Source organism: Erinaceus europaeus, chromosome 11, assembly GCF_950295315.1.
Source record: "Erinaceus europaeus chromosome 11, mEriEur2.1, whole genome shotgun sequence".
Taxonomy (NCBI): domain Eukaryota; kingdom Metazoa; phylum Chordata; class Mammalia; order Eulipotyphla; family Erinaceidae; genus Erinaceus; species Erinaceus europaeus.
Genome location: NC_080172.1, coordinates 73900878 through 73913557, shown reverse-complemented (window position 1 = coordinate 73913557; position 12680 = coordinate 73900878). Strand labels below are relative to the sequence as shown.

Sequence of the window (12680 nt, the reverse complement as noted above, 5' to 3'; positions counted from 1 at the left end):
CTAGAATTCATTTTCAGACAGTTATTTGGGTTCTAAATCTATTAGCATCATAATACAGCTTCAAGATGACTGTTATTAAGAGCTATAGCATCTGATTCTCATAAAGACTACTCACAAGGACTATTAGTATCATACAAACATGAAAAAGGCTTATTTCAGGACCAGAGCCCCCTCAGTTTTGTATTTGAGTAAACTAAACAGCACGTTTAAGTAGAAGAGATTATAGTATAGTGGTCACTGGGCAAAAGTGGGTATGCAGACACTGACTCTGTCCATTTGATTTCTGCAATAATCTAATTTGTGAAACTCAGTCCTTATATGGTATACTGGGTTCAGGCAGCATCTACCTCTGTGTCAGAAGAAATCCTTAATTAGGATGATTTTCCTATTGATTATACTTTCTATTCCATCTGTAGCTTAAAGTGCAAAATTAAATCATTGGTTTGAATGATATCTGTCTACTTACATACCTGGAATGTATGTTAGTCTAATATAGCTGGGTTCCCAGTTGCTCATAATACACTTCAGCCACAAAGATAACTTAGTTAAGGCTATAGTAACTATGTTTACAAAACTAAGTAAAGTACTGTGGGTGGGGGGGTTGATAACATAATGGTTATGCAAAGAGACTGTCGTACCTGAGGCTCTAAAGTCTCAGGTTTAGTCCCCCATAGCACCATAAACCAGAGTTGAACAGTGCTCTGGTAAAATAAATAAATAAATAAAGTGCTGAGATTGTAAATTATACATGGCTGTCCCAATCCCCCTAGGTTTCTACTCAACACACACACCCCAGCACACCATGCCTCTTCAAAGAAAAAAAACAAACATTTACCCAACTTCACCCCAGTCAGGAAAGCACTTTTAATTAAGAAAATCCCTGGAAGCTTCAAATGCTTCAGAGGTCAGAGGATTCTCCAAATCCTTAAACCTAGTCCAGGTTAAGAAAGACTGCAGCAAGAAAATAGATCAAGGGTGTAGCTTTAGAAGGCAGGAAATTAGCCCCAGGATTCAAAAAGGCATGCTAGCAGGGTAGGAATCCTAGTTGACTATAAAGAGAGTAATACCTACTTTCCCAACTCTTGTGCTCAGGTTAAGCCCAAGTAAGATTCCATGGAAAACAAACATACAAGTTTGGAAAGGTTTTGATTCCTGCTTTAAAACATTTCACCTTAAAGAAAATTCACCCTCCCCCCAGTATCTATAACAACACTGATTTACCTATATTGCAGAGTTTTACATGCAAAAGAATAGGCTTTTAGTTTGGAGAATGGGGAGGGTTTTTGTTTTGCTTTGTTTAATGAAAAAAAGAACACCACTCTGTCATATCAGGGTATCTGGAATTGAACCCAGGGTCTCCTCACACATGCAAGTCATACATCATCTCCCTGGCCCCAAAAGGGATTATTATTTTTAATAATAAAAAGTGGTTGAAAATGTCTTTATTCTAAAGGTAGTATAATATAGCTTTTTACAGGAGTGAGCTTGTGAAATAATTGCAGTTAGAATATCAATAAATCAAGACATCAACACAAAGTTGCAACCAACACATAGGCCTAAGAGAAAATATTTTTGTTTGCTTTTTGGCATCACCTCTAGTATTATAATTTTTTAATATTTATTTATTTATTCTCTTTTGTTGCCCTTGTTTTATTGTTGTGGCTATTGTTGTTATTGATGTCATCATTGTTAGATAGGACAGAGAGAAATGGAGAGAGGAGGGAAAGACAGAGAGGGGGAGAGAAAGACAGACACCTGCAGACCTGCTTCACCACCTGTGAAGTGACTCCCCTGCAGGTGGGGAGCTGGGGCTCGAACTGGGATCCTTACTCCTGTCTTTGCACTTTGCACCATGTGCGCTTAATCCGCTGCGCTACCCCCCGACTCCCTAGTATATAATTTTTAATCCAATGCTTTTAAATGTTTCCCAAGAAGGGTATTTCATGACTTCCTCTATAACTGGTCAATCCTCATAATCAGCAAGCTTTTTTCGGTGACCTAAATCCCTAGTGCTGCCATTTAAACTAATTTCTTCATGTTCTGTCTCAGGGGAGATAAGGAACAGCTGTCTTCTCTCTTGGTTATAATCCTTTAGGGCAGTATTTTCAAACAATTTCTCCTGGGATAAATAAGCCCTCTTTTCACATGGATCAAGATTTAAGCCTCTGGTCCCCACCTGTGGGGAGAAAGTTTTGCAAGTAGTGAAGCAGGGCTGCAGGTGTCTTTGTCACTCTCCCTCCTTATCTCCCCCTTCCTTCTCAATTTCTGGCTGTCTCTACCCAATAAATAAAGATAATAAAAATAAATAAATAAAATAAATAATCACTCTTTAAAGCTCTTCTCTAATTATCATTCCATAGAGCCTTTCCATTTCTGTACATCTTTTTAAAATTTCATTTCTATTTGTTTATTTTCTGTCCTATGTAATAAATAAATATATAGAGAAAAATAGTTCTTCTGATGACCAAAGTTTTGAGCATGCGTCCTTTCTTGAATACATTAGTTTACTACTTACTGTGTTTATATCTAAGGTCCTTCCTGCCCATTTGCTCCAGAAGCAGACTGGTTCTATCTGTCACCAAAAGAATGTTTTAGAGAAAGCCAGTACTCCAGGAAACCAGAGGTTACTGTGATAGATAGCAGGAAAAGGACCTATCTCAGAAAACCAAGTGGGATTCCACTGTCTTCTAAATAGAAGAATCTACACACTTACTTTTTTTTCCTGATGAATTTTGCTTTTGTGCCATTTTCATCTGACAATAAATATAAAACTCTTTCAGTTTCTCAAAAGATAAAAGTTTTTAACAACATGATTTTGTTAAGAAATCTCCTTTCTCAACAACTACAACAATAAGGGCAACAAAATAAATAAATATTTTTGAAAAAAAGAAATCTCCTTTCACATATAAAATTACCTGCAGAAGTAGAAGGGGTAATCTAAAAGAGGTATTTTCTTTTTAAAATTTTTTTTTATTAACTTTATTTATTGGATAGAGACAGCCAGAAATCAAGAGTGAAGGGGGCGATAGAGAGGGAGATACAGAGAGATACCTGCAGCACTGTTTCACCACTTGCAAAGCATTCCCCCTGCAGGTGGGGACCAGGGGCTTGAAACCAGGTCCTTGCACATTGTCATACATGGGCTCAACCAGGTGCACCTCCACCCGGCCCCCTAAAGAAGGTATTTTCAAGTAGATCCACAATCATAGGTTTTCCTTGACTCATTATTGGCTCAAAGTCACTAGATTATGTGGTTGTTGGTCTGTCCACCTTGGTGATATGTATCCTGCAATACTTGTAGGAGGACTTTATTTTGTTTTGGACAGTGTTTTGCATTGGCAGCATAAGATTTTCCAAAACTCTGCAAGTTGAAAGAACTTCTTAGTGAACACTGGTTAAAATAAACTGACATGGCAACAAATTATATTTGGCAAATAGACATTGGAAAGCAAATATTCGGACTTCCTGGGCAGGGAAATAGTACTGGCATTTTTCCTAAGTGTAAATAATTCATGTGTCAAGTTCTGTATGACATAAGTTTGTTTACTGTCAACGGATGAGGCAAGGCCATCTTGTTAGCTGAACCAATGAAGCCTCCTCTTTTTTGGCTCACCTGGACCAAAACCCAGCTTTTCTGATATAGCCTTTATTCAAATAGGGAAGCAATACTTTACATTTTCAATATGCACATTACCCTTCTAATTGGTACCATGAAGGTCAGCTATGTGTGGAGATCAGCATGCATGTTGTAAGGAGGCTGAATTTTTTAAGTATTCATGAGTTATTTAAGACACTGGTGGTTTTTGTTGGAGAAAATGTTCTGGTGGACATCAGAATAACTAAGAGACTTGATCTCCTTCTAGAGCTAAAGTTCCCATTCTAATGAAAGTGAATTTCTGGCTTTCAAAAGACATTATCACTGAGGCAAGCTTCCCCCAGCTTTGATTATAGACGTGCATGAAAGATAGAGGGCAATGCAGGGGAAGGTCTAAGATAGACCTCTCACCCCCACCTCTCACCCCCACCATACCCCACCAAAAAAAAAAAAAAAGAATAGTGAAAACATGGCATTTCTAGATGGCATCTCAGGAATATTAACCTCTACCAGTTCCCCATTTCACCAATCTCCAAAGAAAAGATAGTCAGAGGAAATACAACCAGGGCCAAATATGCAACAAGCATATAAACGCCCTGAGGTTGATGCAAAAATGCTTGTTGAAGTTGTGCGGTTTGTAAAATTGGTGATGGGGAAATACGTAACTAGATCCATGGGCATGAGTCAGTTCTGCATTTTGCAGAACTGTTCTCTGGCAGAGGCTATTAAGGGGGCCTCAGAAAGGGAGTGGAAGCCATAGGCTAAGTTCCTGTACTTGGAGGGCAGAGCCTTAGCTCTGTGTTTTGTTTTAATGAAGCAGTCAGAGGGAGGGTTGCTTATCTCCGCCCAATAGCTACAAGTATTTCAGCAAGACAGGAAAGAGGAGGCTCATTCATAAACAGACTTGGCCCTCTGGGGCTTCCCACAAAGAAGGGAACAGACTATTGACCAGAAGTTTTATGAAGTTTATGCTCTGACTTTTCAAAGAAAATGTCGTGTTTGTCATTGGAGAGTCCTGATGACTTTTCCCTACCTAGGTCCATATTTTGAGAGCCTCCCTGAGACCAGTTTTGCTGCAGAAAAGCCACTCTTCAGCCTTTTGCTGTGCTAAATGCAAACCATGTGTGTGACCCAAGGCTTCCTCCCTCCCCAAAGCACTGCACATTTGGCACAAGGAATGGGTTGAGCTAAAATACAGTGGGGTGTGTAATGAATAGTGGGGTTTTTAATGTGTTAGGAGAGCCTTACGTTGCATCCTGTGGTGAATTTCAGGATGGAGGGCGGTGGTGTTCCCTGGCAACTGCCCTCCCCAAATGTGAGCAAACTAAACCCTCCACTTTTATTTCTCCCTCATAGAAGCCCCCCCCAACTAACTAAAGCCTCCACTTTCCCAGGTTACAGGGAGCACACTACTCTGCTCTAGCTAGGGTAACATCTAAACCTCTGCACCACCATTTTGAACAAGTACATTCAGAAAAAGGCTCCCAGACTGCCAATAGGTTCTTAATATTTAAAAGATCCACCTTCTAAACCTTGCAACATCTGAATGAGAGTAAATAGATCTGTTCCCTGAATACAGGTGCTGTTCAGGTGGTAGTAGTTGCTTCAAAGGTTGTAGGCACTGAATTCTTAGAGATTTGTTGTCAACTACCAGGGCACCTTGGAGATGGGGCTCTCCCCCCACAAGAGGTATTAAAAGCAAAACAAAGGGGGCAGCAAAATAGCTCACTTATATAGTGCACTGCTTTGCCATGTACATGACCCAGAAGGAGCCCAGCCACCACCACACTGGAGGAAGCTTCAGTACTATGGTCTCTTTCCTCCTTTCCCCCTCCCCTCCCTCCCTCCCTCTTTATCTATGTCTCTGTGGGGGTGGGGGAGGGGAGCAAAAGAAATTCCAATTAATACAACAGCTTTATGACTTTAGGTCTTCTTATGTAGTTGCTTCTACTCATGGTGGAGAAAAACATTCATTAAATAGCAAAGGGGGGGGCGGGGTTCCAGGAATATAAACACATAACATGCCTCTTTTTTTGCCCCTTATCTTGATTAATTGCAGGGGAGACAGCCGGAAGACAGCAGGTCCCCACCTCCCCACCAGCATCAGAAAACAGCAGTGCGGCCCACAGCATTGGCAGTACACAGAGCACACCCTGCTCCAGCAGCAGCACAGCTTAGCCAACCAGGCCACTGCCCCAGGAAGTGCATGATGGCCAACACCGCACCTCCAGACTCGGAAAGCTTGGTTGTGGTACCCTTGTAAACAGAGAATTAATTGTTATATAAAGATCACCTGTTGTATTTACCATCCCCCACCCACCCAGGGCTAATGTAAATGTTTGTGATCCCTGGGCTGTGTAACACACTAGAATTCATGTGAGAAAGCTAAGGTTGGTGGCCTTCCCACCAGCCCCTCACAGGCTTGGGGGTCTTCAATGTGAAACACACATATATATATTTTTTAATGCTGCTTTGTCCAGGTAAGAACATAAATAACTTGGGGCCCTGAGTTTTACCCAAACTCTAGGAGTTGGTAAAGGATAATAGCCAGATAGTTGAGCCCCGTGAGATGTGGCCAAAGATTCTTTTATAACTGAACCAAGATATAAAACAAAAGAAACGCTTTAAGACTTTTTCAAGTTCCTCCTCCATGTGGAATTGCACCTTTATCTGGATGTACACTTTTCACCTGCTGCCATACCCTGTGGGAACTGAAGTGCCAGCTTGATGGGTGCTGCCCTCAGGGAGTGCATCCTGCCATCCATCAAGGCAACATTCCTTTCTTGTGCCCTGGGCCAAAACCATGCTGATTGTCTTTTCAGCGTCCTCCTCTCCCCCTCCCCACCCCTCCCTACCACCCAAGGAGTACGAAAGAGCATCTTAATGCAGATGTCATATCCCTTTAGTAGACATGTAGTAGGAATTGAAAACAGCCAAAATCTTAGACCAAAAATGTGTACTTATGACATTCTGCCCTGTTACAATTAGTTTATAAAAAACTGGGACAACTTTCAGTTGTAAAGTTGAGGAGAAATTTGCATGGGGAGATATAAATATAAGTATGAAATTTATCATCTGGCACATTTTCTCAGATGAAGAAAATAATTTCTCTTCCTTGTAAAAATGCCCTGCACCATTAGAATTGGGATTTATTCTTAAATGTATTTGGTAGAATTTGTGTTTTCACTCAAAATATGCCAACTTATTTAATAGGCCCTTTTGGAAAAGCCAAGCTGTAGTAAGATGTAGGATTTTGCTCTGTCCCAGTTGGTTATCTGAACAGTTTCACCAATTCTGTCAGAAAATTGATGAGATATGGAAAAAGGCACTCCTCTGGGTTGCCTTAAATCCCTTGCCTTAAATATACCCTAAACTGAAAAAGAATTTGAGGTGAATTCATGAAATTAATAAATATGATGCCACTTTGTAACCAAAATAAACTCCAGTTGATATCACTGTGATTTAAAAAAAAAAAAAAATCTCAGAAGGAAAAATTCCATGCCAAATCATTTACTACTGAGGATAGCTTCACTGCAAATAAATATTATTCTTTTCCAGAATCTCCCCTCCAAACTCAGAATTCTATGAATAGAACAGACTAGACTGTAGCCAAAAATATACATAAACAAATTTCAGTGCCCTTAAAACAAGGAAGTTTTGCCTGGTTCTCTGTGAGTAGAATAGTACATGGACAATGTTGATTACAACCAAAACCTGCCTTGTCAAACAAGTAGGTGGAAATTGATGATCATTGTTATCCACTCATAGACTAATATTCTGATTGATTTGATCCATGTAGATATCAAATACAATTTTAACCAAAAGCATATTACCTGAGGGCTAAAGATCTCAAGCTTTTTAATTAATCAGTTGAGAATTTTGCAGGTTTCTGCATACTAGTGAAAGTATAAGATTAAAGATGTTTTTCCTTCAGTTCGTTTTTTCCTAACATAGTGGTATCAGAATGGATATATTAGGCTACCTGTGTTTGAAAATAATGTGCTTTGCCTAACCTTCAGCAGAATGTATTCCATATTCTATGTATAAAGATGTTTAAAGATGTCTTCAAAGAAGACTAGAGTCTTTAAGTCACTTATAGCTATATTTTACTACAAAAATTGTGTATAAAGATATATTTAAATGTTTTAGATAAATTTAAGTTACACTTTATGAAATGTTTAATTTCAGTTACTGTGAATTCTTTTGATCAGTTCTTTGCCTTAAAAAAAAAAAGCTAACCTTTCCATCTTGTTAAAAAGAAAATTAGCTATTAAGAAGTTTTAAAAGATCCAGTGCTTAAAATGATAGAGTTAAAGCTTTTTGTAATATATTCAAATGTATATTTTTGAGAGAGATATTTCATTACCAGTGATTTTTATAAATAGATTAAAATTAATTTACAAATTTATAGATATAAACTGAAAGATTTTAAGAGAAAAGTTACCATTTAATTGTTAGGGTTTCATTGTCAAAAGTATTATTCAGATAAAAAAAATCTGTGTTAATGAGATCTAATCCCATGCCACTTGAAGAGTGAATATCATTAAATATTAATGCCATGTTTCTAAAAAGTAAACATTTTCCTCCTAGCTTTTGTTACAGCGTTTCCAATTGCTTGGTATTTCACAGTTTCAGTACAAAGTTACAAGCTCTACTTTATAACACATTCTATAAGTTTCTTTAAAAACTGTTGTTATATTCCAGTTAAATTCTTCTACCTGCAATCTTTCTTAGATTCCTCAAGCTACACCCTTGGTTCACAAGGGCATTTTGTTTTGTTTATTTGATGTAAAACTATTGACGCTTTAAATATTCTAAACTCCAAAGCAGATCATCTGTGTAATATCCTATGACTTTTCACTATGTGGTGTTAACCAACTGTTACCATGTCTTTTAAAAGTCAGATATTTCTTGTAAGCTGTTACTATAACATTTTTGTAGACAAAACGAAACAAACAGTCTTTCCCTTGTCTCATACTCCGATTGTAAACCCATTTCCTATGTATGTTCTGTGGTGGGTATGATTGTGCGCAAGTGTGGGGCAGGCAGCAAGTGCCAGTCTATTTGAATTGTAACTACCTCATGGTTTGAGTGATGGTTGTACTGCTGGTTGTGTTAACAGGGCACATTTTGTTGGATGAATCATGTGTGTGATTTTCTTTCCTTTGTTTTATGTGGGGTTGTTCATGAAACTGACAGTTTTATTATTTTTTTTAAGGATTTATCAGTTTCCAGATAACAATACTTCTCTCTTCTGGTTTTTTGTTTGTGTTTTTCTTAATGAGCCTGATTTTTATGCTGTGTTTCAACACCTGAAAGGGTAAAAAAGAGTACCCTTAAAAATCCCTGTGGCCAGTTTGAACACCCCTTCCCCCTCAATGTATTCTTTTCTGTTGAATGTGTCAGCAGTTTTGTGAACATGCTTAGATGTATAGTTTTGATAACCACAGTTTTAAGCCTTTTATCTGTGCATAATAAAAAGATATATATATATATATATCAATTATTAATACATATCTTGTTTGATCATCATTACATTCTGCCCTCAGGTAGCTACTATAACCCTTTTCACTATGACCTTCTCCTAAATTTATTGTCTGTTCCAACTGTATTGATGAGGAAGACGGAGGGGGAAGGCTCCAGAATACCCCAGGTCGCTGGAGCGAAGGGGAGGGATGGACAGACCAGAGGCAGAGTACGCCAGGAAATGTCACTCATTCTTGGAATCTACTCCTGGACTTTACATCAGTCTCCTAAAGACAGGGAAAACTATGTCTTTGGGGTCTACTGGTGTCTTCATTCTAGTTATCCTTAGTATTATTTATAATAACCAAGGGGTAGAAGCAGCCTATGTGCCCATCAACAGATGACTCAATAAAGAAACTGTGGGACCTATACTCAATGGATTGTTAACTCTGCAGAATAAAAAGATGGTATTGTGTCTTTTAGGACAAAATGGATGGAACTTGAGGTGAGTATGCTTTCACTCATATGTAGAATACAGAGAATCAAAACACAAGAAGGAAGGAAGGAGGGAGGGAGATATAGAGGGAGTTAGGGAGGAAAGAAAGGTAAGTAGGTAAGAAAGAAGGGTAACCAAACTGCAAACTGTCACTAAGACCTTGTGAAAACTATGGTGGTTATCGTTGGGAGAATTGAGCACTGAACTTTGGTGGTGGATGCTGTGTGGTACTATACTCTGTAATCTTGTAATCTTGTAAATCACCAGTAAAATATCCTAATGCTGCCTCCAACTTTCTCTCTCAGTATGACACCACTATATTCCAGTTGCCCAAGACCAGAAACCTGGGAATCTATCCTGACTCTTTTTTGGCTCTTCCATCCCCAGATGAATAATTCCAGATGTTATTCAACCATGAGATATATCTTTCCTAGTCATTTACCCATCATCTCTTAAATTGAACTATTATAACAAGCTAACTAGGGTGCTGATTTAATGACTTGCTTCCCTGTGATCCCTTCTCCATCATTCAGCCAAAGAACTAATAAGGAGGCTCAAATCAAGGGGCTGGGCAGTGGCAAATTGAGTGCACATGTTATGAGGTGCAAGGACATGGGTTCAAGTACCCTGTCCCCATCTGTAAGGGAGAAGCTTCATGAGCTATGAAGCAGTGCTTCAAGTGTCTTTCTCTTTCTGTCTCTTCTTCCTCTCTATTTCTCTCCCATAAAATAATAAATAAAATTCATAAAACAAGTGACTCAGATCATTTCTTTTTTTTAAATTAATTTAATTTATTTATTCCCTTTTGTTGCCCTTATTTTATTGTTGTAGTTATTATTGTTGTCGTCGTTGTTGGAGAGGACAGAGAGAAATGGAGAGAGGAGGGGAAGACAGAGAGGGGGAGAGAAAGATAGACACCTGCAGACCTGCTTCACCGCCTGTGAAGCGACTCCCCTGCAGGTGGGGAGCCGGGGGCTCCAACTGGGATCCTGACGCCGGTCCTTAAGCTTTGCGCCACGTGCGCTTAACCCGCTGCACTACAGCCCGACTCCCATCAGATCATTTCTTGTACTACATACACTAAGGCTTTAAATAATTTCCCCTCTTTTGCCTTGAGGATAAAGGTTAACCACTTCAGCAAAATTTAAACAAAAAACAATTGCTTAACTTCCCAGCTATATCTCACCTCTCTAGTTCAAGTTCTGCATAGCATATGCCCCAGTAAACACATTTATACTCTGAAAACAACAGTGTTTTATGGAACATTGCATTACTACACTGATATGTATTTTCACTCATTGAATATATGTTTTCCCTATTCCTATCCTTACTCCTTTGAGAGTGATTTAGATGGTTTTAAAGAGTCCATAAATAGTCTCAAGGCCAGCAACCCATCCTTTGGATGCGGATCATTTGAACAGCACAGTTAAGCTTGATCTGATGAGCTCATAAGTCACACAACTGGGTGCCCACACAGTAAGGATGGTGCCAGGATTGAGCAACATTTCACTCCGGTGAGGTTGGAAGTCCTTGCTACTGATGAAAGTCCAGCTATTTTTCTTTTTTTTTTTTTTCCCTAATTTTTATTTATAAAAAGGAAACACTGGGGGAGGGGTCTGATGGTAGTGCAGTGGGTTAAGTGCAATGGCACCAAGTGCAAGGACCAGCATAAGGATCCCGGTTCGAGCCCCCGGCTCCCCACCTGCAGGGAGGTCGCTTCACAAGAGGTGAAACAGGTCTGCAGGTGTCTATCTTTCTCTCCCCCTCTGTCTTCCCCTCCTCTATCCATTCTCTCTGTCCTATCCAACAACAATGACATCAATAACAATAATAATAACCACAACATTGATGAAACAACAAGGGCAATAAAAGGAGAAAAGAATAGCCTACAAGAGCAGTGGATTCATGGTGCAGGCACCAAGTCCCAGCAATAACCCTGGAGGCACAAAAAAAAAAAAAAAGGAAACGAAAACTATAGGATAAGAAAGGTACAACTCCACACAATTCCCACCACCAAAACTCCTATCCTCTCCCCTGAGAGCTTTCCTATTCTTTATCCCTCTGGGAGTATGGAACCAGAGTCATTATGCCTTGCAGAAAGTGAAAGGTCTGGCTTCTGTAATTACTTCCCCACTGAACATGGACATTGACAGGTCAATCCACACTCCCAGCCTGTCTCTTTCCTTAGTGGGGTGGGACTCTGGGGAAGTGGGGCCCCAGGACACATTGAGGGGATTGTCTGCCCAGGGAAGTCCGCTTGGCATCATGGTAGCATCTGGAACCTGGTGGCTGAAAGAAGAGTTAACATATAAAGCCAAACAAATCGTTGACTAATCATGAACCAGGGTTTATTGCCTGGTGGGTTATTACTGGGGCTCGGTCCTGGCATTATGAATCTACTGCTTCTGGCAGCCATTTTTTCCTTTTTTTCTTTCTTTCTTTTTCATTTGATACAACAAAGAGACACTAAGATGGGAGGGAAGATAGGTAGAGAGAGAGAGATGTGCAAGCCTGCTTCACTGCTTGTAAAGTGTCCCTCCACCCTGCCAGTGGGGTGAAAAGGCTTGAACCCAGGTCCATGTGCATGGTAATGTGTGCATTCAACAGCTGCACCATGGCCCACCTCTGAACTTTTTAGCTTTAAAACCTAATTTGGTTCCTTCCACTTGATCAATCCGAACCTCAAAGTTGAGAGTCTTTATAAGAGACTTGGGTGGAGCAGCCTTTGCTGGTCTGTTATCCTTCTGGGTTCATAAACTGCCTGTGACATAGTTCCTGCAAAGGGCACAATGCAATTGACAAAAAGTGTTGAAATAATATTGAATTTCAAAAGGGGAAACACACATGGATCCTGTTTGGTGGAGGGATAGGGTAGGAAGAGAGAAAACTAGATTATTGCTATTAAAGCCCAACCCAGATAACAACAACGCATTGCAAATGTAGAAACCAGAACTTCAATTTTCTTCTTTATCACGAACATCCAGTATCTGGAGCAGCTACTTCTTATAAGTACAACATCTGCAGAGGAGCCTCTCCACTAAGGAATCTAATTATCAAGTCCACTTTTCTTCTCTCTCTCTCTCTCTCTCTCTTTCTCTCTTTCCTTCATTTTATTGGATAGGA

General features: G+C 39.6%; 1 protein-coding gene and 1 long non-coding RNA gene across 5 annotated transcripts in view; one reads left to right on the top strand and one right to left on the bottom strand.

The window, feature by feature from the left end:
- TGFBR3 (transforming growth factor beta receptor 3) overlaps nt 1-6900 on the top strand; it is a 231647-nt gene extending 224747 nt beyond the window's left edge. For all 4 annotated transcript variants that reach the window (XM_060202065.1, XM_016188854.2, XM_060202064.1 and 1 more), the window contains one exon: nt 5655-6900. In XM_060202065.1, coding sequence (XP_060058048.1) covers nt 5655-5773 — 119 coding nt within the window. In that variant the 3' untranslated portion in view covers nt 5774-6900. The remainder of the gene's footprint in view (nt 1-5654) is intronic.
- LOC132541417 (uncharacterized) overlaps nt 1-12680 on the bottom strand; it is a 48113-nt gene that overhangs the window by 27404 nt on the left and 8029 nt on the right. The window lies entirely within an intron of this gene.